The sequence below is a fragment of the Aspergillus pseudotamarii genome, assembly GCF_009193445.1.
Source record: "Aspergillus pseudotamarii strain CBS 117625 unplaced genomic scaffold BDV38scaffold_19, whole genome shotgun sequence".
Taxonomy (NCBI): Eukaryota; Fungi; Ascomycota; class Eurotiomycetes; order Eurotiales; family Aspergillaceae; genus Aspergillus; species Aspergillus pseudotamarii.
In genome coordinates, this window is record NW_022475033.1 from 224,963 (window position 1) to 252,041 (window position 27,079).

The 27,079-nt window shown below is 47.2% G+C and overlaps 8 protein-coding genes across 8 annotated transcripts; 5 read left to right on the forward strand and 3 right to left on the reverse strand.

Annotated features, from left to right (window-relative positions):
* Positions 1 to 2,818: 2,818 nt before the first annotated feature.
* Positions 2,819 to 6,502, forward strand: BDV38DRAFT_291840 (geranylgeranyl transferase type-2 subunit beta; the record flags this gene model as incomplete). Its single annotated transcript, XM_032061847.1, has 4 exons — positions 2,819 to 2,902; positions 2,960 to 3,697; positions 3,747 to 3,857; positions 4,781 to 6,502. The coding sequence occupies 4 exons, from the start codon at positions 2,819 to 2,821 to the stop codon at positions 6,500 to 6,502; spliced, it is 2,655 nt and encodes an 884-aa protein (XP_031914852.1).
* Positions 6,503 to 9,953: 3,451 nt separating this feature from the next.
* msh3 (mismatch repair protein MSH3) lies at positions 9,954 to 13,711 on the forward strand. Its single transcript, XM_032063620.1, has 3 exons — positions 9,954 to 10,828; positions 10,893 to 11,992; positions 12,044 to 13,711. Exons 1-3 carry the CDS (start codon positions 10,066 to 10,068, stop codon positions 13,520 to 13,522), a joined length of 3,342 nt encoding a protein of 1,113 aa, XP_031914853.1. The 5' UTR covers positions 9,954 to 10,065; the 3' UTR covers positions 13,523 to 13,711.
* Positions 13,712 to 14,175: 464 nt separating this feature from the next.
* On the forward strand, positions 14,176 to 15,861 carry BDV38DRAFT_60338 (ATP phosphoribosyltransferase). The gene is made up of 5 exons (XM_032063621.1): positions 14,176 to 14,361; positions 14,454 to 14,488; positions 14,610 to 15,101; positions 15,163 to 15,300; positions 15,376 to 15,861. The coding sequence occupies exons 1-5, from the start codon at positions 14,345 to 14,347 to the stop codon at positions 15,609 to 15,611; spliced, it is 918 nt and encodes a 305-aa protein (XP_031914854.1). The 5' UTR covers positions 14,176 to 14,344; the 3' UTR covers positions 15,612 to 15,861.
* BDV38DRAFT_60339 (uncharacterized protein) lies at positions 15,862 to 18,969 on the reverse strand. Its single transcript, XM_032063622.1, has one exon. The coding sequence runs from the start codon at positions 18,708 to 18,710 to the stop codon at positions 16,134 to 16,136; it is 2,577 nt and encodes an 858-aa protein (XP_031914855.1). The 5' UTR covers positions 18,711 to 18,969; the 3' UTR covers positions 15,862 to 16,133.
* A 1,109-nt stretch (positions 18,970 to 20,078) lies between these two features.
* On the reverse strand, positions 20,079 to 21,401 carry dprC (the record flags this gene model as incomplete). The annotated part of the gene is made up of 2 exons (XM_032059620.1): positions 20,079 to 20,228; positions 20,280 to 21,401. 2 exons carry the CDS (start codon positions 21,399 to 21,401, stop codon positions 20,079 to 20,081), a joined length of 1,272 nt encoding a protein of 423 aa, XP_031914856.1.
* Positions 21,402 to 22,270: 869 nt separating this feature from the next.
* BDV38DRAFT_281724 (NADP-dependent oxidoreductase) lies at positions 22,271 to 23,395 on the forward strand (the record flags this gene model as incomplete). Its single annotated transcript, XM_032059621.1, has 2 exons — positions 22,271 to 23,092; positions 23,150 to 23,395. 2 exons carry the CDS (start codon positions 22,271 to 22,273, stop codon positions 23,393 to 23,395), a joined length of 1,068 nt encoding a protein of 355 aa, XP_031914857.1.
* A 678-nt stretch (positions 23,396 to 24,073) lies between these two features.
* BDV38DRAFT_270329 (SDR family NAD(P)-dependent oxidoreductase) lies at positions 24,074 to 25,020 on the forward strand (the record flags this gene model as incomplete). The annotated part of the gene is made up of 2 exons (XM_032057132.1): positions 24,074 to 24,137; positions 24,194 to 25,020. 2 exons carry the CDS (start codon positions 24,074 to 24,076, stop codon positions 25,018 to 25,020), a joined length of 891 nt encoding a protein of 296 aa, XP_031914858.1.
* Positions 25,021 to 25,104: 84 nt separating this feature from the next.
* On the reverse strand, positions 25,105 to 26,478 carry BDV38DRAFT_60395 (serine/threonine-protein kinase). Its single transcript, XM_032063623.1, has 2 exons — positions 25,385 to 26,478; positions 25,105 to 25,321 (listed from the first exon to the last, which is right to left on the reverse strand). Exons 1-2 carry the CDS (start codon positions 26,369 to 26,371, stop codon positions 25,190 to 25,192), a joined length of 1,119 nt encoding a protein of 372 aa, XP_031914859.1. The 5' UTR covers positions 26,372 to 26,478; the 3' UTR covers positions 25,105 to 25,189.
* Positions 26,479 to 27,079: the final 601 nt, after the last annotated feature.

Here is a 27,079-nt window from a genome sequence, read left to right on the forward strand (position 1 = left end):
TTTTTTTTTTTTTTTTTTTTTTTTTTTTTTTTTTTTTTTTTTTTTTTTTTTGTGTTTTTACCCTTGGGCTGCGGAGCGGCGTTCAGAGGGCGGTCGGTCAAGAGAGGAGCGACTAGCGTGCAATCGTCGGATTGTTAAAGTGAGGATAGAAGGCTACCTAAGAATAAAAACAAAAATAATAAGAGAAAGAGAAATTTAACACCGAAGAGAGACTGAAATGAATGGGAAAGAGAGAATACTAAGCGATTTCTTTAATTATGGAAATTCCAAGGAGATTGGTTGTATGGAGTTGGTCGTCAAAAGCCTTGACACGAGAGAGTGATTCTCGCACGGTTCTGTAAGTGCTCAGACTCCACGACACATTCCTTGACAGCGTTATGCAAGCGCGGCAGTGTGTCAGGCTAAGAAGCCTCCGTTCTTTAAGGGGGCGAACTGATAGTGGAGCTGGCGTTGTGCAAGGCTCCAGAATTGCTACTGCGTGGCTTCTTAGAGCACTATGGAAAAGCCTATTTGTATCTAGTGCACTGATGGGGTTTTCTGTGAGAGACGCGGTGGAAGGTATGTACTACGGAGTCCTTAAGTGCCCTATAAAGATCCATTCCTCCTTGTCTTAAATTTTTCATCTTTCTGAGTTTACGATATACCCCAGGCCTAGCCAATGTTGGAAAGTAACCGTTTGAGCCAATATAAGAGGAAGGTGTTAAAAAAAAAAAGTAAGAAAATAAATAAAAAAAAAAAGGAAGAGAGAATTTAGCTTCTTGCGTCGAAGGTGACGTTTGGCCCAACCCACCAACCGATCGTCGAGCTAGTTGAAGTATCAGAACATATTCAGGTATTGGAAGATACATTGTGTTTGATGATATAACCTTGTCTACTTTCTCATTCATGGCTCGGATGCTTCCCAGTAGGATTGTAGGGTTATCTAATAAGTAGACTCATATAGATGGTCATACATGGTCGTGGTCTGTGGCTTACCATAGCCCCCTAATAGACGATGCAGAGGGGCACATGGTGTATAGTAGGGAAGTGAATGTGTACAAGGGTATACACCGAAAGATCGGAAAGACCCATCCAAATAATGGAGTAGTGTCATTGATTGGTCGAAAAGATCGGGCCTGGCAGCTGGTGCCTTGGGCGGGATGATGTACGCTCCGACGAAGATACAGTAATTGCAGCAATGGATTGGTTGACCGGATATCCCGCTGGGGCGCCGTTCCATGGAATGGGCGAATCAACGGTGGGTGGACTCGACGCGAACGAGGTGCCTGGCGCGGAGACGGTCATAGCATCACTAGGTTGTATTTAAGTAGACTTCTCTATCAGTTACCACTAATACACTTCGAAGCCAAAATCATCTGTCCTGGTTGTTCATCATTCTCTTTATACTTGTGTGGCAATCTCTGAATGTTTGCACCGAACAGGTTAGTGCTTGAGGGACAAGAATGAGAGAAAAATAAATGTAGTCCCGTTTTTCAAGTATCGGCTGATCCTTCTGAGCTTCAAGTAGGCTTGTTACCACGGTTCACACATGACATCGTGATACCGCTAGTGGGGATGATATAAAAAGTAATCTGTACCAGAGAATAAGAATGGAAAATAGGCACATATACAGGCAATGCCCCGCCAGGTCTCTTCCTTTACCTAAAGAATAGAGTAAAAGAAAGGCAAAAAGAAGCAAAACGTAAAAAAGGGGCAAAAGGGAACAAGGAATTGCTGGATTGCTGGAATGCTGAAGTAAAACCTGCCATCTGTTCTGAGATAACCCATGACTTTGCCCGTTACGTACTTGGTACATGCATTAAACAATTTTCGCTCCTTCCTTTTCTTTCTTTCACGGAGAACTCCGTACATTACCGTACTCTACACCATTAATAAAATCGATTATGAAAGTGGAGAAAATTATATATTACTGGGTCATTTACTAGTTACTATAGGTATTCTCAATGGCATACTTTACATTGTACTTAATTCACTAGTACTCCGTATGTACATAGCCTTTAAATTGTACTCTGAGATGGAGACAATACAGTACACGTGGGAAGGATTCATTGTGAAAACCAAGATCCGCTTCTGTACTCACACATTCTCTTCAGATACCACACTAGGATGTCCAAGAACTGAAACAGGACTACTATTATTACTACTATGAACAAGTATCATCAGCATGTATATTGTTTTATTCCATGATCAACACGGACCTACCAATAGAACCACATAGAGAGTTAAAGGACAAAAAAAGAATCAGCAGCCACCAAACACTATTAATGACCAAATGCAGTGTTGAGGAAAAGCAGGGACCCAGGGGCAAACCGTAAGCGCTCAGGGGTTACCGTTCACCGCCGCCCGCCCTGGCGATCCCACCCTAAAGACTTGTCTGAAACATGGCCCCGCTATGCGTCGGCGGTTCACCCGGTGGCGCTAAGTCACGTGGCGTAGAGCCCTCATCCTCTTCGGTACCCGACCACACTCATCCCTGCCTAAAAGCTTTTTTCCCTTTTCACCTCCCGAATCTCACTAGCTTACCGAAGCAGTTGCAGCGTTTCCCAGTGGTTCGTCTTGCCTTCGTCTGATATAGACGCTACAAGCACTGACGGCACCCTGGAAATTAACCTTTCTTTTTGTTTTTTGTCTCAAAAACCATGCATGACTCATTTGTGGCGTAGCCTGTGAAGTGCTGTCTCGATTGTCATCTATCTTTTTTATTCTATGTGACCCCTCCCTTAAAACCCTTAACCAAAACCTAGCTGCCCGTTATACCCTAAGCTAGCTGGCTTTGTGTGCTAGTGACTGAGCTACTGACAGTATCCCCGCGTAAATTATGTTCCCAGTCTCGGGGGCTGGTCAATCTGACCAGTATCTATGTGTTCAAAAACACGTAGAGTACATTAAAAATCTGGACAGCGTGCGTCATTCTTACCATCTTTTAATGATGGGAAAGATGGTTGACAGGTGATGCTAGAGGAGGGATGAGCTTGAATATTGGCTCACGGAGCATCTTCGACTTAATGGAGTCTACTGGGGCTTAACAGCCTTGCATCTTCTCGGCTGTCCTCAAGCCTTACCTCGTGAAGACACGATCAGTTTTGTCCTCTCCTGTCAGCGTGAGAACGGTGGGTTTGGGGCTGCACCTGGACATGATGCTCATATGCTGTATACCGTTTCTGCTGTCCAGATCCTTGTAATGCTGGATGCAGTGGATGAATTGGAAAAGCGTGGCCTTGGAGGCAAACAGAAAGTTGGCTCTTTCATCGCTGGATTACAGGACAAGAAAACTGGCTCGTTCATGGGTGACGAGTGGGGCGAGTTGGACACTCGGTTCTTGTATGGTGCGTTCAATGCATTGTCACTCTTAGGCCTCCTGGATACTGTTGATGTCCCAAAGGCCGTTGCCTATATCCAGGAATGTGAAAACCTGGACGGAGGTTACGGTATCCACCCCGGTGCAGAGTCACATTCTGGACAGGTCTTCACCTGTGTAGGAGCTTTGGCTATTGCCGGGCGATTGGACTTGATTAACAAGGACCGCTTGGGTGGCTGGCTCAGCGAAAGGCAGGTGGATAATGGAGGCTTCAACGGACGTCCGGAGAAATTGGAAGATGCATGCTATAGCTGGTGGGTTGGGGCCAGCTTGGCCATGATTGACAAGCTTCACTGGATTAATGGCGACAAGCTTGCTGCATTCATCCTGCGTTGCCAGGTTAGTTTCACTCGAATTGGCTACAGGTCGTGTTTCTAATCCAAACTAGGACCCGGAGAATGGTGGGTTTGGAGACCGACCTGGTAATATGGTTGACGTTTTCCATACACACTTCGCCCTCGCAGGGTTGAGTCTTCTGGGGTATGACGGTGTTGGAGAAGTAGATCCTGTCTAGTGAGTTACCTGTCTTCAAGTTTCTATGATCACGGGGTGCTAACGATGGCTAGTTGTATGCCGAGAGCAATAACAAAGTGTTTGCCGAAGTGATAATTGCTGCTTTACTCGATTGTCCGTAGTTAGCACCTCCTGCAATCTAATAACCCATTTTGCCTCTATTTCATGGATTATGGGATACAAGGCAGGAGAAGAATGATTGGTACTGTGACTTATTTCCGCTTCATACCCCCTCACAATAACCTGTTGAAAGGTTGTTAAGACACAGTGGCACATGATATTATGTAACCCATAACGGTAGCAGTGTCTTTTATCTTTTAATATGAGCTCAAATTGCACAATTGATGACTTGAGGTTCCCACTTTTATTCATTGACTCTTGCCTGGTGCCCTTGAGGCTATTTTCAGTAGTAAGTGCTACTGTACGTACTTTAAACACATTACTGCTGGTAGGTGGTCACGGTACAGTGCCTTGTCCGGCCTAGTCGTGTTCAAGCAGGTGCCTGCCCAGTTGGAAGTTTGCGAGGAGTTCCTTCTCTAGTTGCTCATGTGAGAAAGAATATGTCTTCTCCCATTCTAGCACCTGCCCTGGCAGTTCTCGATTCTGCAGGGCAAGTCTTCTGATGTCTGTTTACCGCCGTTCATAAGAAATGTCCAATGTCCGCCACGAGGGCCAGTCTTTCTATACTGGCTGTTCGCCCAGTATCTGGATTGTTTAGGCTTTTATGCATGCAACGACTTGCACCTGGCAGCTCTAACCTGTTGCCTTCTTTGATTTCACCCTAATTGGCTCTTTCACTTTTCTTCAAAGTCACCTACGATGGATGCGGCAGCACTTTTGTGCAACATATGCCCCAAAAAACCCAAATTCAGTGATGTGTCTCATTTGTTGACTCATGTTTCATCCAAGGCTCATCTTTCTCATTACTTCAAATTACAAGTCCGCAGTCATCAAGAGGCCCAAGCCGTTATGGTTCTTGACGAGTACGACCGATGGTATAAGGCCAATAATCTTGCGAAGTTGCTCTCCGATCGATTAGCCTCGAAAGATGCTCGCAGGAAAAGGATACAAGGAAAGGCTGGGTCTCATGATAAGAGGTGCCCTGTGAAAGAAGATCATGGGTATAAAAGTCCTCTAGTGCCTGTACGCTCGCCGCACGACAGTGCTCTTCCTGATTACTTAGATCCACGCCTTGTCACGTCAGGTGTGGATATGGAGCATGATATTAGCGACAGAGACACATCAGTCTCTGCGGACTGCGTCACTGCAGTTGTTTCTCCAAATCTCGGTCTGCAAGCAAAAGCAGAAGCGAGCCATTTATTGCACCATACGCCTGGTCCTCAAATCATCACAGAAGCCACGGCCTACCAGTGGAAGCAAGAACGCGTGTTTGGTTCAGACGATGAGGGTGCTTCTGTCTTGGGATGCACGCCTAGTAGGTCTAAAACGCTGGGAGACACAGCGCAAATTGCCTCGCAGTTGCTAAACCGACATCTAAATTACGATCCACTTGTTGACGACGCTGAGAGTGAAGTGGACAAGGAAAGGGTGGATGAGATCGCTAGACTTAAAGGTGTTCTTTGGCCGGGAATGGATATTTTCGATTCGGCCACCGAGCAAATGAGGCGCAAGCGCAATCAGAAGAAGGATGAAAGCGCGCTTAGGGTAATGGAGAAGACGTCCATGGGTGTCGAGCCTACAGAGCTCATATTTTCTCCTACCGGTATTTTACGGAAACAGCGTGTGATTTCTGGTAATGTAGAGGACGGCAGTCCTCTGAAGGGGGAAACACCCATACCCAGGCGGAGATCAACTCGTTCGAAACGTGCCCTCTCTCAAACCGACGCCAACCTTCAACGTGGACGGGACAGGAAGCGGAAGAAGAAAGCAGTTAAACGTGCCCCAATCACCGTTGGGCAGGACTTGGACCATAGAGATTCACATTTCACGCGGGCAACCTCGACTGAAGCCCCAATTTGTGGTGGTAACCAAGTAAATCATGGAGAGGGTACCGACGACTTCACATTGACATTCAATGGGCATGAGCCTAGGTCGCGCAATGGGTTAAAGATCTTTTGTGACACACCAGACAAAAATATCCCAGACCAACATTGTGGTGATGGGTTGCCAATTGGGCTAGTTGCATCTTCTGATGCACTCTTCCTGCAGCAAGAGGTTATGATCACTCGCACTCCTAACTCGGTACTTTCCAGCAATTATATCTCAGAATTTGCAGAGAGGCTTTGCCGTTTTACTACAGACAAAGAGAATATCGAACCGCTATTGGATGTTCACGGCCGAATCGATCCTCTTGTGGGCTGGCACTCTCCCGTCATCAAGCGACATCTAGCCAGTGATACTAGTTATCCGCCACAGTTTCTTTTCGGCGATAGCCAACCCATCGAGCTAAACATGTTAGATGGACACGATAGTCATGTAGGATATTCTTATAATCCGCTAGCAGCCTCATTTCCAAAATTGTCAGCTGAAGAGAATCCTATATACACCGTGGACACTAGCAACGTCCCCTCATTTCAGGGTGCGACGCGTGTAACGTCTCCTGAGGCGACGATTTCCGATATCGAAGAAGATGATTTTGAGCGACTATACTTGGATGGGAGCTCCTGCTAGGATTTGTCATTGTTATACCCTCTTTTCTTACTGCACTCTTGATTACTGCTGGCATTCTGATTGTTCACTATACCACAAGCCCGCTTTACAGCATAATCGGCCCGATAACCTTATCGTGAGATCCAAAATTCTAGAGTCCTTGAACCTAATGGACCTGACCTCAATACTAAGGAGTTAGACGTTCCGCCCATCACGACGCATCGTCGTTGTATCTTAGGCAGGCCGACTTTTCGCATACCATCTAGCAGGATTCAACGAAGGAATTTCCAATAACAGCGTCGCTGCTGCATAAAGATGAAGACGTGCGCTGAACTTGACTGCGTATAATTATAGCCGACGTTCTATACAGCATGAATAGTGATTCATTGCGATCGACGCATATGGCTGGTTGAGGCATCAGTACCTACTCATGCGCCATTTCAACTATCAAATGTATAAATTATGCTTCACATAGAAAATAAGTGTTATTTGGTCATCAACTTGACCTGCCAACTCCTGACTTTGTCACTGAAGGCGTAGTAGCACTCGTTAAGTTCACTACTGTAGTTACGTTAGTTAACGTAATCGGTAAACGAGCGGGCCACGCAATCGAGTGGGCCAACGCGCCGGTTTTCTACGCGTTTGTTTTTTTGAAGCTATTCAACCACCAGCCATACCACCAAAAATGCCTAAATCATCAAGGTCTCAGGTAGAACAGGAAGACAGAGTCTTATTAGCAATATCAGCTATTAAGAATAACAAATTTATCAATATTCGTGAGGCAGCTCGTGTTTTTTAATATACCTCGTACAACACTCTAAAGGTGCCTATCAGGGTATACATTTCGATCAGATACACGCGTAAATGGTCATAAATTGACTACTACTGAAGAGGAATTGTTTAAAGAATGGATTCTATCACTAGATAAATGTGGAGTGCCTCCCGGATCTGTATATGTACGAGAAATGGCCAATATCCTGCTTTCAAAGTATAATACTACTTCTCCTCCTACTACTGTAGGGGAGAAATAGATATACAACTTTACCAAGTGTATACCTGAGCTTAAAGTCTACTTTGCACATCGCTACAACTATTAGTGTACTAAAGTAGAGGATCCAAGGATTCTAGGAGCTTGGTTTAAGTAGGTAAATAAGATGTTACAGACCCTTGTCTAGCGCACCTTGTCAAAGGCGGGCACGCAAGGCAGAATATCATAGGACAACAGGAACCGAAGCCAACTACAGGATTATCAGAGGATGACTACAGCAAATACCCAATGTGACAGTAAATTAAGGACCGATACTAGATTAGTTACATAATATCTACTCCGGAACCTATCCCAGAGGGAGTATACCGGGAGTATACAGCACTGTATACTATAATTGGATATACTCCACTACCTACCCCCAAGGGAGTCACAGCGGGAGTAGCCAGCTACAGAATATATAAAGACACTTATTTATATACCTAGTTTAGTTCTTCGTAATCAATTTCTATATTGTTACTACAGAGTTATCTTTAATAGTAAGACCAGTCTCAACTCGTTTGTACTCTTTAACTATTGAGTATATATACTCAATAGGCCTGGCCCTTTAGACTCAAGTCTAGTATCGACAACAGTCTTGTATCGACTACACACACAAGACAACTTCATTCTAGCATCAACGGCAGTCTTGTGCCTACCCCGTACCTCAAGACCGCGACCCATTGAGAAACCAAGTTAAGGACGACTTCAGATTAGTGACCCCTACGCGTGATCCGCTAACTGGTCTCAGACTTGACGACGAAGCCCCGGGCGTAACATAAGACTATTCAGAAATATGGTATAGCTTCAAGCAATATCTACAATTTTGATAAAACAGAATTTGTAATAGATCTAGTAGCTACAGCCAAAGTTCTTACTAGATCTGATATGTCAGGCAAGCCATTTTTATTGCAGCCAGGAAACCGGGAATGAGTTACTACTATAGAATATATATATTCTAATAGATAGGCTCCACCTCCCTGTTACCCTGTATTATTTTTAAAGGCAAGATACATATGGAGACCTAGTACGAGGATAACAAGATTCCTTCTAATTGGAGGATTGAGATTAGTCCTAATAACTAGACAAGCAATAATATTGACCTACATTGGCTACAGAATTATTTTATATCTTATACTGCCGGCCGATCTGTTGGAAAATACTATTTACTTATTCTAGATAGCCACGATAGTCATCTAATATCTCAATTCAATGAGATCTGCGCAGAAAATGATATTATATCAATCTGTATGTCTGTACACGCTTTTTATAAGCTTCAACTGCTTGATGTTGCTGTTTTCTTGCCTTTAAAATACGCATACGGAGACCTAGTTCAATCTAAAATACACTGCGGGTGTAATTATATTGATAAACTCGATTTCCTAAACACATATCCTGAGGCCTATACAGAGGCCTTTACCAGCAGCAATATTTATAGTACTTTTAAAGCTACTGGCCTAGTTCCTCTATCCCCTAAGCATATTCTGTCTGAGCTGACAGTTCAGCTCAAGACTCCTATACCTCCGGGTAGTAGACCTAGCAGCCAAGGCAGCTCAGTGTCTATTATACCTTATACAGTTATGCAGCTGAATAAGTCAGAATTTAGTTTTAAAAAGCTGCTTAAAGATCGGTATTGCAGTCCTGATTCGCCTATTAAAGCTCGCCTAAATCAAATAGTAAAAGGCGCTGAATATGCTTTCTATAATGCAACGATATTAAAGTATAAACTCGACCAATAACAGGCTGAAAACGAAAGGCAGATTAAAAAGCGAAAGCGCTCTACTAAACAGATTACTTTTCAAGAAGGTATATCAGTATCTGAAGCCCGAATTCTTATAGAGTGCCGAAATCAGGCAGATGAAGTCATACAGGCAGATAGGGCTCTGCCTGCTGAATCGGCCCCTAGGCGCGCCCCGTCTAAATGTTCTGGCTGTGGTGTACAGGGCCATAAAATCACGCACTGCCCGAATCGATAGAAACCATCATTTTTATATAGGAGTCTAAATTTATGGTGTTTTGATCATTTTAAATTTCAATATGGCGGCGCGTTGGCCCACTCGATTGCGTGGCCCGCTCGTTTACCGATTACGTTATGTACGTCCCTGATTAGGTAAGCAATGGAGTCTGACTAACTAACTAGTTAACTAGTAACTAACCTAGTTATCTAGTTAACACTTAACCTAACTAGTCGACTGAAGTACATACATTGCAACACGGTTAACGCGTCTTCTTACGCGTTAAGCTCCGAAGCCGCGGACTTGCAAAAGCTTTCGTTAGACTTTGCGCTCGAAGTGTTCCTGAAGCAGCGAGACGTTGATACTATGCAGGGCAGGTAACAGCTAATGGCAGCATGGTATTCTGGTTTTCAATACGTGTTTACTAAACCTGTCTCGAATGCTTTTTACGAAAACCTATCGCTTCATTTGCCACCTCTTCCTTCGCCGCTAATCCATCACTCCATCTCGCCTATCTCGTTGAATTCTATATCTTTTTAAAGTAACACGCAATAGAGCACCTGTTTGAAGCTTATGTGACTTACAAAACACCCGGGCAGTAAACGATGCCTCTATCTTCTCAGCCGCCATCTTCTCCAAATTTGAAGCGAAAACAACCGACCATCTCAAGCTTTTTCACAAAGAAGCCGCAACTCTCGCAGGAAAACCCTTCGAATGATGTTCTTGCAAAGGAGGAACGAGATCAAGAAGGGGCGGAGGGTACAAAACAGGAAGAAGGCTTAAGAGAGAAGAATAGTAGTAGTTGGTCAAACAACGTTGATGATGAGGAGGACGATGTAGTAGGTCCGGCGCCAAAGCGGGCCAGAACAAATGGTTCAGATTCGCAAATTACGACCGAAGCTTCGAAAGAAACACATGTTGAGCGCCCTTTGCCATCGGACAGTAGCCAAAAACCGGAGCTCTACAAGTTCGCTAGCTCGCCCGCTACGGAGGGAGAAACGAAAGAACGAACCAAGGAAAGAGACAAGCTACATCAGAAGTTTGTGCGGAGATTAGGTGGACCAGACTGCCTCATTGGAATTGGCAGAAATGCTGCTACCGAAGCTGTTTTCGAGGAGGCTGGCGAGGGTGATGAGGATGACGAACCTTCTCCGCCGCCTGCAGCTAAAGGGAAGGCCACGGCAAAGAAAGGCGGGCGCAAGCTTACTCCTATGGAGAAGCAGGTCATCGATATCAAGCGGGAACATATGGATACGGTTTTGGTAGTGGAGGTTGGATACAAATTCCGGTTCTTTGGCGAAGATGCTAGAACGGCTGCGAAGGAGCTGAATATTGTCTGTATTCCTGGGAAATTCAGGTTCGATGAACGTAAGTGTCGGTTTCAATTAACAGCCCACTTCGTTTCTGCTTGCCTTTACTCATAGTATTATAGATCCTTCGGAGGCTCATCTTGACCGGTTTGCATCAGCAAGCATACCGGTCCATAGATTACATGTTCATGTCAAGCGTCTTGTTACGGCCGGACACAAAGTCGGAGTCGTCCGACAAATGGAGACTGCTGCCCTTAAAGCTGCTGGTGATAATCGCAATGCGCCCTTTGGACGCAAACTCACTAATCTGTACACAAAGGGTACGTATATTGATGATATGGAAGGCCTGGAAGGATCTACAGCATCTCTGTCAGCCGCTGGTACTTCAATGGCAACGGGGTATATGCTTTGTATTACAGAGACAAACGCCAAGGGCTGGGGAAATGACGAAAAGGTGCATGTGGGGATTGTCGCTGTTCAGCCGGCAACAGGTGACATAGTGTATGACGAGTTTGAAGACGGGTTCATGAGGAGCGAAATCGAAACCAGGCTCCTTCATCTGGCACCTTGTGAGGTTCTTATAGTTGGTGACTTATCAAAGGCCACGGAAAAGCTTGTTCAACATCTTTCTGGTAACAAGACTAATGCGTTTGGTGACGAGATTCGTATTGAGAAGGCCCCTAAAGCAAAAACGGCGGCAGCCGAGTCACATAGCCATGTTTCGAGCTTTTACGCGGAGAGACTGAAGAAGGCGAGCGCCGCAAATGATGCGCAGGCGAGCAGCCTGCTTCAGAAGGTGCTCAATTTAAGCGAGCAGGTCACTATCTGCTTGTCTTCCATGATTAAGCATATGTCAGAGTACGGCTTGGAGCACGTTTTCCAGCTTACAAAGTATTTTCAACACTTTTCCTCTCGGTCACATATGCTTCTCAACGCAAATACTTTGAACAGTCTCGAAATTTACCATAACCAGACGGATCACTCTACCAAAGGTAGTCTTTTCTGGACTTTGGATCGAACGCAGACTCGTTTTGGGCAAAGAATGCTACGTAAATGGGTGGGACGTCCTTTGCTAGATAAATCTAGCCTCGAAGAAAGAGTGGATGCTGTTGAGGAGTTGAAAAGTTCAGAAAGGGTCGCTCTCGTAGAACGAATGAAGGGTCTGCTTGGTAGAATCAAGACTGATCTGGAAAAGTCCTTAATCAGGATCTACTACGGAAAGGTAACTCATCATGAACCAAGTCCGTGATAAACGATGCTAAATACCTCCCAGTGCACCCGGCCCGAGCTTCTTGCTCTCCTCCAAACCTTACAGATGATTGCGCAGGAATTTGCTGGCGTCCAGTCTCCTGCTGATATTGGATTTTCGTCGCCTCTCATTCGCAAAGCAGTAGCATCTCTTCCAATAATCCTAGAAGATGTTGTGCGCTTCCTGGATAAAATAAATATGCATGCAGCGAAAAATGATGACAAATATGAGTTCTTCAGAGAATCGGAGGAGACAGATGAGATTACTGAACACAAGCTTGGAATCGGTGCCGTGGAGCACGACCTTGAAGATCATCGCTCTACAGCTGGCGAGATCCTTGGGAAGAAGAAAGTAGAATATGTCACAGTGGCAGGCATTGAATACTTGATTGCGGTTGAGAACAAGTCACCGTCCATTAAAAAGGTGCCGGCATCATGGGTGAAGATATCTGGTACCAAAACAGTTTCAAGATTCCATACTCCAGAAGTTATCAGGCTTCTACGACAGCGGGATCAGCATAAGGAGGCTTTGGCGGCAGGTTGTGATAAGGCGTACGCAACTTTCCTGGCTGAGATATCTGCCAGTTATCAATCTTTCCGTGATAGTGTACAGTCCCTTGCGACACTTGACTGTCTAATTTCTCTTGCGACTATCGCTAACCAACCTGGTTACGTGAAACCCGAATACACCGACTACACATGCGTTCAAGTTGATCAAGGGCGTCATCCCATGGTCGAACAACTTTTGTTGGACAGCTATGTCCCCAATGACATTGATTTGGATAGTGACAAAACTCGTGCTCTCCTTGTTACAGGTCCTAACATGGGCGGTAAGTCTAGTTATGTTCGGCAAGTGGCACTCATAACCATTATGGGGCAGATTGGTTCCTACGTCCCTGCACAGTCCGCGAAGCTTGGTATGCTAGATGCTGTGTTTACCCGCATGGGAGCCTTTGACAACATGCTGGCTGGTGAATCCACATTCATGGTCGAGCTTTCTGAAACAGCAGATATACTAAAACAAGCGACACCTCGCTCACTTGTCATTCTGGATGAACTGGGTCGAGGCACGTCTACGCATGATGGTGTTGCAATTGCGCAAGCGGTCCTTGATTATATGATCCGGTCGATTCGAAGTCTCACGCTTTTCATTACCCACTATCAACACCTATCCTCAATGGTGCACTCCTTCGCTGACCATGAACTTCGGAACGTGCACATGCGTTTCACCGAGTCGGGGCCAACCGAAGAAGAAATTACTTTCCTCTACGAGGTGGGAGAGGGCGTAGCGCATCGCAGCTACGGGTTAAACGTGGCGCGCCTAGCAAACTTACCAGCACCTTTACTCGAGCTGGCTAAACAGAAGAGTGCCGAACTAGAACAAAAAATACACCGCCGGAGACTAGCTGGACTTGTGAGGACGGTTGGAGATATCTTAGCCGATTCTGCGAAAGCCGATGAGAGTTTAATCGAACGACTCATCAGCAGCGCAGAGCAGTTATAACCGGACAAGATTGACCAAGTTAGGCCTATCATGATCATGTCGCGATGCCTAGCATTTTGAGGCAGTACATGTTAGGGGTGTTGTTGTATAGACTACTGTGTGTATCATAGCAAAATGTATTTTTTTTTTAAAAACTCCTCGTTTCTACTGAAGCAGCAGGAGATCGGGGCAATCCTTCCATGAAATAACATTCAGGCTCGAGTACTAATAATGAAGGACGCTTCTTAAGATCCGGACTTCTTAAATCTTCAATTATGATATGCGCGTCCTTTCTAATGAGCCGCTCTGTACTCTATAGTGAGCCCTACAAGTATGTACTATTGAAATGTCTCCGTGCAGGGCCCAGAAAGCCACTTACGCACAAGCACACAAAGAACGGTTTAGGCTAATTAGTAGTTTAATGGGGATCCATCAAATGCCGTCCTCCCTAAAAACCGTCAGGAACATTCGCCCACCAATCTACCAATCAGATTACTGCCTTCGGGAGCATGTTTACCCGATTGCCTGATTCGTAGAGCATCACCGGGTGCAGGTCCACACGGCCCTGTTGATACCTGAGGATATAGGCATCCAACCCCCACTTCCGTCCTCATTCACCGATTCAGAGTCTGCGGTGCTCCGATTTCGTTCATTGCTCCGGACCAACTCGCTCCATCCCTGCGAAACACCCACTGAGTCATTTTACGCAGTGTAGAACTTCCTATATCACCTGCACCGACTGATTTGTCCTCTGTATTTGCATATAATATACAATCTGCCCACTAGACTCCCTCCACCCCTCTCAATCCCTCCAGCAACTACCCCGCGCGGTTGATCGTCGCTATGGATCTCGTTAACCAGTGAGTCAATTACTTCCATGCCACCACGCAGGCCTCCAGACAGGCAATAGCCTTCAAATGTCTCTTCCGCATACTAAAAAATCTCGGTCCAGCCTCGAAGGCAGACTCCTTTTCGCCGTCCCTAAAAGCAAGTAACCCACCATGACTCACCTTACTACTCTTTCGCAACTTGCCTGAGTAGCCGTCCTACACCAAACTCATTAGGAGGTAACATGAGCTCCAGCTAATACGCATATCTCTGAAAACAGAGGGTCGTCTCCAACAGGCAACCTTGGACCTGCTTTCCGGCGTTGACATCCAATTCCGTCGCGAGACCCGCCTCGATATCGCCCTTGTGAAGAACCTCCCCATCGCCCTCATCTTCCTCCCCGCCGCAGATATTCCTACCTTCGTCGGCGAAGGTCGCGTCGACCTCGGTATCACCGGTCGCGACCAGGTCGCTGAGCACGATGCGCAGCTGACGAACGGCGAGACCTCCGGCGTGGAGGAGATCATGGACCTTGGCTTCGGAGGCTGCAAGCTACAGGTGCAGGTTCCGGAGAAGGGTGACATCACCGAGGCCAAGCAATTGGTCGGCCGTAACGTGGTCACCAGCTTCACGGCCCTCACCGAGGCCTTCTTTGCTAAGCTCGAGGGCATCGATGATAGCAGCAAACTCTCTACTAAGATCAAGTATGTTGGTGGCAGTGTTGAGGCTGCTTGCGCATTGGGTGTCGCCGATGGCATTGTCGACCTTGTTGGTATGTTGATGGCTTGGCACCACCCTAATCGCTGGAAATGAGACTAATATATGTCGCACAGAGTCCGGTGAAACTATGAAGGCTGCTGGTCTTAAGGCCATCGATACCGTGGTCGAGAGTACTTCTGTTCTCGTCAAGTCCCGGAACACCCAGAACCCTCTTGTCGAACTCATCACCTCTCGTATCCGTGGTGTCATCAGTATGCTGCCCTCTCCTTTACAACTCTCATCCATCCTTGCCCCTACATTTGCTAACATGCGTTTCCTCACTACAGCCGCCCAGAAGTACGTCCTGTGCCAGTACAACATTCCTCGCTCTAAACTCTCCACTGCCGCCGGCATCACACCGGGCAAGCGCGCTCCGACTGTGACCGCGCTCGAGGAAGACGGCTGGGTGGCCGTCAGCTCGATGGTCGAGAAGAAGAAGATCGCCACCGTGATGGACGAGTTGACCAAGGTCGGTGCGACGGACATTCTAGTCCTGAACATTGCCAACTCCCGGACGGGTTAGAGGGAGCTTTTCATTTTATCATGTCCTATCATGCCTTGGTTCATTTTTTTCGTTTATTTTTGGCATAAAGGCGTGTTTCATATTTCACAATTTTGGTTCTTTTTAAAGGGGTTCTATCTATTTTCCTTTCTTTTGCTTAGATTTCGGGACAGTTGTATGAGATGAATATAGATTATGTGGTTACGGTTCCCAAAAAAAAGAAGAAAAAAGTAACAGATAGACTCGGGTTGTTGTATATACAGGTCTCTATATAAACAGTAAATATATACAGATATAGTACCGCAGCACTTTATGCAAGATATAGTTCTTTCGGATAATGTGGAGATGTAATGCAATTTTTGTCATTACTCGTATGATCATCATCGTGAGCATGATCCAAGGCAAATATGTCAGAAATAAGCCTTAGGAAGAAATATTGGGTGAGGTGACAGAATGAGGATGATTTTTCTTCTATAAGAGAGGGGAGCAAGGGTATCGCTTCAAAAGGGAGAGAAAATATAGAAGAGGAGAGGAGAGGTATCTTCAGGTCGATAATGGTGAATCGCTGATTCCTACACCTTCTCGTCTTCCGCGCACCAAAGCCCGAAGACATTGGCCGACGCCTTCCAGATCGCCCAATAATCCGACGTGACCGCGATCGCTTCTCACCAGGCCATGCTTAATGATTCGATAACCTGGGGGCAGCATTGCCGCGGACGCGAGACAGACGCCGTCCCCTGCGGCGAAGGCGAGGTCATCGTAGGCATCTTGATGTTTAATTTGTTCGCGCGTCGAGATGCGCGCGCCATAGACGGTGGGAACAGATTTGCCGTATAGAACTGCGAAAGGCGGGTAGCTGTTGCTGGATTGATGAGAGGGGTTGAAAGCGAGTTCTTGCTTGAAGCGACGGACTTCGGTGAGTGTGCGTTCGAGATAGGTTATGGCTGTAGCTCGGGGGATGGTAACGGTAGTGGTGGCTTTGACATTAGCCGAGCCGCGGAGGTTGGACGTCGGGCCAACAATGCCCTCAATGCTCGGGGCTAGCTTCTCAGCTGGGTCGGTAATGGGATTTGGATTGCTGTGACTGGTCTGGTTCGGATCTTGATGCTCGTCGTCGGGTGTATCCTCAGATGGCAAGCTATCCTTGCTACCCAGAACAGCGGAGAAGCGTTTCCCGATGTTACCTCCAAGGCCGAAGCCTTTGTTTGTCATGGGTGGGAGGGCTTGGCTGATGACGGGCGAGAGCCGGTATTCGTCCCAAGACTGGACGTTGAAGAAGTCCACACGATATTCTTCTTTGGTGCGCTTATCGATGAAACAGTGCCCATCTTCAGGAAGGAGGGCAAAGCTGGTTCGGAATGTGAAGTTCACTTGAGCCGTGAGCACACGAGAACTGAGCAATACATCATCCCCATTGCGAAGAGGGCCTAGGATATTGACACAGTGTTGCGGGACACCAGCGTAGAGAACACCAGCAAAGAGTTCCGGACGTTGGTTTACGGCGTGGCGGGTGATCAGCCCTCCTAGACTGTGCGCAACAACCCAAGCACCCCGCTTTTCGGGCGGGACACCGGGCGCATTACAGGGCAAGCCCTCCAGGAACTTGATCAGCTTTTTTGAGAGGAGATGTGGGCTCAAGCGCCAATCGTAACCATAATCCCAGACGCGGAGGTCACCCTTGACAGCATTCTCGGACTTTCGGAGGTGTTTCATCAGTCGACGACAAATGTCAACTGGCCCGACATGCGATAGAACTCCGGAGGGAATAATAGTTTCCTCCATGCGCTCCTCATCCTCCGGATTCAGGCCGACTTCAAGGTCCACTTTGCGAAGATTTAGCCCAACTTTCATCGGAACCCACAGCTGACGCTGTGGTGGTTTAGCGGAACGTAAGACAGAGCCTCGGTAGCCTCCCATGATAACAACATCGCCCATTAACTCAGACATAGCTTCGTTTAATATGGGATGCCACGTATTGGAGTTAGCTCGCGGTGGACGCGCTCCAAATTGAGGTGGCGCTTGCTCTCGAGGCGCGTCACTCGTAGGTGGCAATTCATCGGCGTAGTTGTTGCCCTTCCGATTCACAACATCTCCCAGGAACGGTTTGTAGCCCCAGTCACTCCGCAAGTCCTGTAAGTGCAAGCTGGGCATGCTAAGCAAGCGGCTGCTCGAGTCCTGTAGACTGTCCTTGATGGCCTTGAACCGGCTGTTGACTTGAGAGTGAATGTGCTCATACTGGGGCCGCTGATCGAGTGACGACGCAGTGGACGATGCTCTCAGATACAAGGATTGGTCAGAAGATGATCTCCTAAGCATCAACGGCGCACCTGAAACAGTCGTGCTGGGCCGACGGGTAAACGAATGCTTGGCTGCCGTCGCGCCGTCAAGGGGCTTCAGATCGGAGATTGGCTCATCAACGAGCCCGTTGTTAGAGTCGGAGTCGTTCCACGATCTGCGCCTTGGCTTTGCATGAGATTCTTCTTCTTGGCCAAGCGCCAACTTGGACGAGGAAGGTTTCAGGGTCTGACTGCGAGAGCGATTTTGCGAAGAGCGGAAAGGCAAAGAAGTCCGTTTAGTAAGATACCCTAAATCGGGCAGGAACTTCTTCATGGTATCGCCCGACCAAGCCCGAGGCCGCAGTGGCAAGCCGTTCTTCAAGATCGACCGAGTGAAACTGGTGCGACTGTTGGCACCATCTTTAGAAAAAGCTGTTCCGTTTTGGTGTGCCTCAGTCTGGGGCGAAACTGACGGTTGGCTAACCTCCAGCTTCGAGGTCTGTGATAGTTGTTCCGGTTCATCAGTGATCTCGGAAGTATAAAGGCCATTCGAGTCGTCGGTGTCTGGAATGGGGTCAAAATAGCCCCCATTGTGTTCCATCGCGCGTGTCTTTTCCTCCGCCGGAGTCGAACGGGCCTTCATGCGACTTTGGGCTCGACTGATGCTGACACCGACCATTCCGTCCGCCTCGTCTTCTCGAGCAACATCCACACCGTTTACGACCGGTTCGTCGCTGTCAGAGCTGGTATTTCCAGCAATTAAAGGTCTCTGGAGAGCCTGCGAGGGCTCCCCAGCGGCATTGACCGGATCATGGCTTGCAGGTGGAGCTGCGGGGACAGCCATATTCGAGGGCAATATGAGGGGGGATGACAAGTAAAAACTTCGGTTCAAACATGCAGGGAAGGCGATGTTGCGAATTCAATGATATAAGACAAGATGTATATCAGGAAAGAAATAGATCAGCAAAGAGAGAAATGTTCTAATAATAATAATAATGATAATGATAAACAACAATAATTATAATAATAGTATGATTCCAACAGAAACAATCTGCAGGAGTAATCACATGTGAAATAAAACAGGTGTTAATGGCAATAGTCGAACTGGAGTCGAACGAACTAATAACGAATAACGGGGCTAAAATAATTTGAGAGAAGGTGCCAAAAAAGGAATGATGCTTTATCAGGTTTGGATATCGTTGGATATCGTATTCGTACTGCCGATACCAAGGAAACGGAACCTTTGTTAGCGGGTATTTGGTTCGTGGCTTCCGCGTGTAGTAATCGAAATACCGTTCCTTTTTTCTGTGTTTTTGATTTTTTTTCTTTCCTCAGCTGTTCCTTGACTCAATGGATCATTGATTAGTTTTGTGGTTGCACCCAGTGGAGTAGTGTGTGTAATAAGAATTGGGAGAAGAGGGAGAAGAGAAAAAAAAAAAGGAATAATAAAAATAATAAGAGGAGAGAGGTCCCACTACAGTGATTGCACAGCCTCCGGCAAGTCCGGAAGAAGCTTCCTGTAAGAGAGTTCTCCGTCGATTACTGTTTGTTATTTTTTCATAAAAATTTTATTGTCATTATTCATGGTTGCGATTTATTGAGCAATAGTTCGAAATCTTAAAAACCAAAACGGTTTGGCATATGGGAGGATGGACCCACAAACTCATCGTTACCATGAGGGTGGAAATTGCTTGTCTGTCGAATGCTATGTGTTGGGCCCTATTAAAACGCAAGAAAAATGTGTTCATCATTACATCGAGTCCAAAGGCTCTTGCTGTGATTGAAATTTGGTTCGTGAAGTCATCTTGCATGCACCTGATCGGATCGATCACATCAACTATGGTTCCCGCCACCCGTTTGATTGGTTCCATCTATCGGCGTAGATCTGGTAACTTATAGTGAACTTCCGCTACTTCCGGGGAAAAACTTGTCCTAAGTACTTGCAATGCTCCGTAGAGTCCGGACATAGTATTGTGAAATTAGGGATTATTCATTTTGTTTTATTTTTTACGTCCGTGCTCGTATTCGTATAAAATAATCATCATTGGTGTTCTCCGTATGGAATGGCTCTCAGACTCAATATAATACAGGAACTGCACTACCAATCTCATTTCCACCAATGATCAAACGCAACTTGGAAAATTAATGGACATATGCATAAAATACAAACTTATCGTAGCGTCGTAACCCATAATCGCCCAGTGTGGTCATCTCAGTAAGCATTTCCTCGGCCGAAGTTTCCAGTGCGTATCTCCCGTTCCCCTTGGCTGGCAATAGCATCGTTCTTTGCGACGCCCTCTTCGTGGCCAAAGGTCTTATCGACCGCCGCATTAAGACCACCGCGGAGAGATTCTCCCATGCCCTATTCGAAAAATGTTAGTCGTATTCAAGCATAGCCGGAAGTATTACTTACGTGAGCGCCGGCAAAAGCTCCCTTCACACCGGAACCAACATCTGCACCCTTCTGAGCAGCCCTGGACCCAGGTGCGCTGCTAGATGACTCTGCAGGTCGGTATCCTACGCCGCTGGACGCGTACCCGGCTCCGGTAGATGGCCCAGTGGCATTGGTCCCATATTGAGAATCGGTGTTACCGGTGAACTGAGAGCCATGAGGCTGGCTGGTTGTCTTGGAAGACACGTCGCCAGTTTGGGCGTCCACGCGAGGATCGAGCTTGTTCATCATCTTAGACTCATGGGGCCCAGCGTTGGAACCGCTGCTAAGCGTGGTGTTCTGCGTAGCATAAGGGTTTTCGTTACCCGTCTTCGTAGTGCCTGGGGCGTACTGAGCGCGGTTGTCGAGGTCACTGTCAACACGAGGGTCCATCTTGTTGCCAATCTTAGAGCTGTGAGGACCAGTCGTGCTGGAAGTAGTGGCTCCAGTACCGGCCATGTGGGAGGCGTTACGGTTGTGAGTGGTTTGTGGTGCATACTGAGCACGGTTGTCCACATCGCTGTCAACACGAGGGTCAAGTTTGTTGCCCATGTCAGACTCGTGGGGACCGGCGGTTCTTTGAGTGTGTCCAGCACGAGTATTGCTCGACACGGCCCCTGACGCACGATTGTCTATGTCACTGTCAATACGGGGGTCAAGCTTGTTACCCATGTCAGATTCATGGGGCCCAGCAGTTCTAGGGGCAGGCCCTGTACGGCCATCGCTGGCCGCGGTGCCTGGTGCGTGACGGGCACGGTTATCCATATCGCTGTCGACACGAGGGTCAAGCTTATTACCAGTGTCCGAGGTGTGAGGACCCGCCGTCTTCTGGGCAGATCCTGAACGGGTGTTGCTAGCGCCACCAGCTGCACCAACGCCGGCGTGGCTTGACTGCTTCTCCTTGCTCAGGTCACTATCCACACGAGGATCGAGCTTGTTGGCTATGTCGGACTTGTGTGGGCCAGCTGTGTGTGGAGCAGGCCCAGTACGAGGATCACTAGGGTCAACGCCCCCAACCTGAGTGCCAATCGGTTGAGACGAGCTGGGGTGCTGAGTGGGATCCCCGAAGGAGGAGGAATAGTAAGGTGGCTGCGTGCTGCTCATGATGTATGATGTATGATGTATGTAGTGTTGTAGATGATTGAACTTTCTCCTGGACTGTCTCTTGTGATATTCTTTGATTTAAAGAATATGTCTATGCTTAAGAATGGATTTAAGCCCTACGAGGCCTATCGCCCTCAGTTCTTTATATATTCGAGTTGTCAACACCCCAGACTCTGCGACATCATACCTGATGTGTCTATGACGTCAGACGCTACCTCAGGGGCATTTCCAATTGTTCTTCACCATGGAAGATATGTAGATCTTCATCTCTCTGGGAATGGAAAATAACTGTGAATAGAACCAAGTTGCATCAATGGCTGGCATTTTGCATCAATTAACGTTTCAGTAAGGAACAATGACGATTTGTGTCGAAGCTAGAAAGCAAAAACAACGAAACATGATGCCTTATCGCCGATAACGATTTGATAAGTGCTGCGGCTCTTACATCATCTTGGCTTCATAGTTAGTTAATTACCTATGCTGATGAGTCAGCAGTGCTCCTCAATTCGTTGATTTTCGAAGAACTCTTCCGTATACCCATGGGCATGCCCGCAAAGAGTTTTCTATGGACCAAGGGTTGCTTGACTCGTGTACTCTTAAAGAGTACATGGTTGACAATAAGGTTTACTGGGTGTGGCCAGTGTGTCTCTCGAAATAGACAGCGAACTTTGGTGATTAGTGAACTTACCAATTCGGTTATGGATCTAGCAGCCGAGGTTCATTCGTCGCTTTGTTTCAGCGACCGCTGACCCTCTGTCAACGCTCACTCCTAGACAGAGGATATCGTCCCTTTATATGTCTATCTGTTTCTCTTTATTCACCTTTGTTCACTCTAGAATCCCTGGGAAGTACTACTGAGTTCGACCAAAATGCCTATCACCAACCGACAAGCCATCTACGCCAATACGCCCTCCCCGGCAATCGATCCCTCGTCGAACGGCACCTTCAAGATCTCAGCCACAACTATCTCCGACAATGTCCCCGATGACAAAGTCCTTGTGCGCGTACACTACCTTTCGCTCGACCCGGCCATGCGGCAATGGCTCACAGCCAAGCGATCGTACATCGCCCCTGTCGAGCGCGGTAGCGTCATGCGCGGCCAGAGTATCGCTCAAGTGATCGGCGTCGGAAGCAACCTTAAAACTCAATACAAAGCTGGAGACTGGGTGATCGCTTACTCGGGCTGGCAAGAGTATGCCCTGCTGGGACAAAAGGAGGCACAGAAGGTGGTCATTCCCCCGGGATGCAAGCCGACTGATGCAATGTCGGTACTGGGCATGACTGGTCTGACGGCATACTTTGGCATGACGGAAGTTGGACAACCGAAGCCAGGGGACACTGTTGTTGTCTCAGGCGCTGCGGGTGCGACGGGCATGGTGGCCGGACAGATCGCTAAGATCAAGGGTGCAAAGAGAGTCGTTGGGCTGGCAGGTAGCGCTGAGAAATGTGCTTTCCTGCGCAACGAGTTAGGGTTCGATGCTGCTATCAACTACAAGGACAAGGATTGGAAAAAGCAATTGAAGGACGCGACTCCGGAGTACATCGATGTCTTCTTTGATAACACCGGAGGTGAAATTCTTGATGCCTGTCTTGCTCGGGCTGCGCGCGACGCTCGGTTCGCCATCTGCGGTGCGATCAGTCAATATAACTCTGCCAGGCCGCAGGGTCCAGCTAGCTTTATGACTGTCATTGTAAGTTTCCCGTGCGCTTTACACATTATGAATAGCTGCTGATAACATTTTTTTTAGTCGCAACGAGTGACCATGAAGGGTTTCATCGTCTTCGACTACGCTAAGAAATACCCGATCGCACTGAAGGACTTGTCTGAGTGGCTGACACAGGGTAAAATCAAGCGCAAGGAGCACATTGTTCCGGGTGGATTGGAGGCTGCGCCTCAGGGTTTGGTAGACCTGTATGGGGGTGTCAATACGGGCAAAATGATGGTCGAGGTGGCTCCTGTGAGCGAGGCTATTGGAGCCAAGGCCAAACTGTAGGCAGCTGGTCTGTCGCATGCATATACCTCCTGTCTAATAATAAGATCGCGGCATTGCAATTATTGTCTTCGTGGACTACAATCACAAACATAAAATCAAAAGGTTATGGTTGAGAGTAGAAGAGAGCTCAAGCCCACTCAAGTAAAGGAATGATCTGTATCTCATCCTAAGAATAAGTCAGGGACCGAGATAAAGCACTAGATCTAGGAACTATACACCCCTAGACCAGGGCACGTATGTATAAAATATACAGGAATAGACAACCATTACCTATTTTTAAACACAAACTATATCACAATGACCTACATAAGTCCAAAAAACTCATCCGACGCAGACTCGACGTCATACTGATGAGGCAATACCTGCCTCACCACATCTCACAAACAACGACATGGATACTAACAACCAACATTTTACGCAATTGCGTGCGCTGGCTCCCCCCACTGACGTATAAAATGCTCTTCCTTCCCTACTTAGCTCGATTTCAATTCCATCATGTACCGCCAGAACATCCTCTCACGCTTTCTTAAACCGAGCTGTCTGATCCGCCACAACCACAGATTAAGCTATAGCGCTCTTCAGAAACCCTTCCTAGTCTATTCTAGAGCTCAATTCTCTACATCAGCGCCTAAATCTTTTATTGCTACGTCATATCGAAACGTCTCTGAGGCTATCAAAATGGAGGCCAAGGCAAGCAATGAGAACTTTAAGCTCGAGAACCTCTTCAATGTTAAGGGTAAAGGTACGTTCTAAGTGGGCCATTGATCACGATACGTTCTAGATACTAATGAGAACCAGTTGCTCTCATCACAGGAGGAGGCTCAGGCATCGGTCTGATGGCCACTCAAGCTCTGGCTGTCAACGGAGCCAAAGTCTACATCACCGGTCGAACCGGTGAGAAGCTCGACCGCGTTGCAGAACTATACAGCAAGAACATCCCGGGCGAGATCATCCCAATCACATCAGACATCACAGATAAGAGCTCGGTCGACAAGCTGGTGCAAGAGATCTCCTCGCGCGAAAAGTACCTCTCCATCCTAATTAACAACGCCGGAATTAGCAGCTCAACCCAGACGACCGAGAAGGAGGATCCTAAGGAGCTGCGCAAGGAGTTGTTCGAGAGCAGTGCTCTTGACCCCCAGGAATGGGATGATGTGTACCGCACGAATGTTACTCAGCTCTTCATGACTACTACTGCGTTTTTACCATTGCTTCAGAAGGGCTCTGAGCAGGAAAAGGGCTGGTCTAGTACCGTGATTAATATTTCGTCGATTTCCGGTATCGTCAAGGTGTCGCAGCATCATTTCGCTTATAACGCATCGAAGGCTGCTGCTATCCACTTGACTAAGATGCTGGCGCATGAGGTCGCTTCGTCTGGTTTGCGGATTCGCGTTAATAACATCGCCCCAGGTGTTTTCCCCAGTGAGATGACGGCTGGTGAGAGTGACGAGAAGCAGAAGAGTGAACTTGCTAAGGAGAAGTATGAGGGTAAGGTTCCTGCTGCTCGACCCGGTAAGGACGAGGACATGGCCAATGCCGTGCTCTTCTCTACAACCAACCAGTATCTTAATGGACAGACCATCGTGGTAGATGGAGGATATGTGCTGGCGGCTGGAACCGTCTAGAACATGTATGATTAGGTGACACATAACATGTATTGTAGTTAATCTTAAAACAGCCATGAGTGCATGTCAATGATAATCTCCAAATGATTATTTCATCCCAGAGGGATGTTATTAGTTGATCGTATATGGCATTTGGAGCCAGCCAAATACACATAGCGGTCAAGCACACTTACCACCCCATTTCTCCTGCATCACACACCTTTACATAGTATACCCACTCAGACCGAAGTACCTCGGATGCCTTGATTCTCCGGACAGGATCAGGATGCAACATCGCATATATCACATTCCGACAACGCGTCTAACCAATGATCAGCACAAAGAGACTTTCACCAAGTCCTCGAAAGCCCGAACTGCATCATACCTCTTCCAACGCTTCAATCGGAGGATATCCGTCATACGTTTGTCGCCCCCGAAGGTACGCACTATAGCCCCCATCCTCATCCACACAAGGCATCCTCCAAAGTAACCGACCACATCTCATAGCCATGTACACAAGTCCTGCGGCCCATACATCGCTCGCTCTCGGATCAATCGCCGCATAGTCACTAAATTCCTCTGGCGGAAGGTAAGGTATCGATCCCGGCAATTTCCGTGGAGAGTACAATGAGGACAGTTGCAGACGTATCCTGTTCTCAGCATGTTCCCCATTGGCAACTTCATCTAACAACCACTCCGCACTCCCAAAGTCGGCCACTTTCACTGCGCCATGGGCAGTAAGAAGGATATTTTCCGTCTTCAGACCTCGATGCGCAATTGCGTTGTCATGAAGATATGTCACGGCACGCATGATCTGCTTAAAGAAACAGTCTGCTTGGATTATGTCTATATTGCCTTCGGCCGTGGCGATCAGGGTGTTCAGATTTCCGCCGGCACAATAGTCCATGACGAGACAGGTCTCACCATGTTCGTTCTGGAGGACATCGATGGTTTGAAGAAGGTTAGGGTGTGACACGGCCGAGGAGAGAGACTGTTCGAAATTCTGGGTAGCTCTGACGAGAGCGTCCGATGATCGACGGAGGATTTTGACGACATGAAGCTGCCTGGCAGCACCCGCGGGCGAAGATTTCCGGGTATATATTCGTACGGAGCTGTGGACGCCGTAGTGCAGTATGATGGTGGATAGACCGTATCTCTCTGTTAATGTTGAAGGGGCAGTAGAAGAGGGAGTCAATAAAGTCTGCCTTTCTTCGTCGTCGATTGATTCTCTGGGTAACCAGCAGCGTGCCAGGACATTCGGAAATGTCAAAGTAGACAGCAATTTAAGGCTTGATTTATGTTCGGGGGGTTCCAGTTTCAGTTGATGCTGATGAGTAGTACATGTACTGTAGGAATTTTGTACTTGAGACATTATGGATTGTATGGCTTTTGCTGCGATTTAGTATGGCGGCAGAGAGCTTTTATATACGCAGATCAATCGAGTGCACGATCCGATGTCTGAGCACTTATATATAAGTGATGCCTGGATTGGGTCAACTGACCATGTAAATCCCATGAAGCCGTTGCGCTAATTGGTTAAATCCTATGTAGGGGGGTCGGTGTGACATTGTTTAGTATCTCAGGTTGTCAGTGTAAGGCCGTGAGTGGTACAGCATAAATTACCTCGTCCTTGATCGGATTGGATGAAGAAAGCCCTCGTCCAAATTTCTTAGGTAAAAAAACCTGGGGAAATGGCGGGATGATGGAACTTTGATTCCCGGCAGAGTCGAGTTCAAAAGTAAACAACGCCTCTTCTAGTATTCGGGGTGAATTTGAAGCTACATTTTTTTTTTTCAATGTTTTCTTTATCGCATTCGTCAATATGGCAATCATTAATGTCGGAAACCCACATGGGGGTATTGTTGTAATCCAAACTCTACTTCTGCATTACTGACAGAGGAGTACAGGTTGAGTGTCACAAATATGTATAAGATTTTCAATCATATCACCACCTTTTGATTCACTTACCATGACTGGTATACCTGGCTTGAGTGGTGCAGGGAAAAAGAGAAAAAAAAAAAAGGAAATAAAATTTAGCATCAGCCTCAGCTTACATTTTGTATTCGTCACAACAATATTG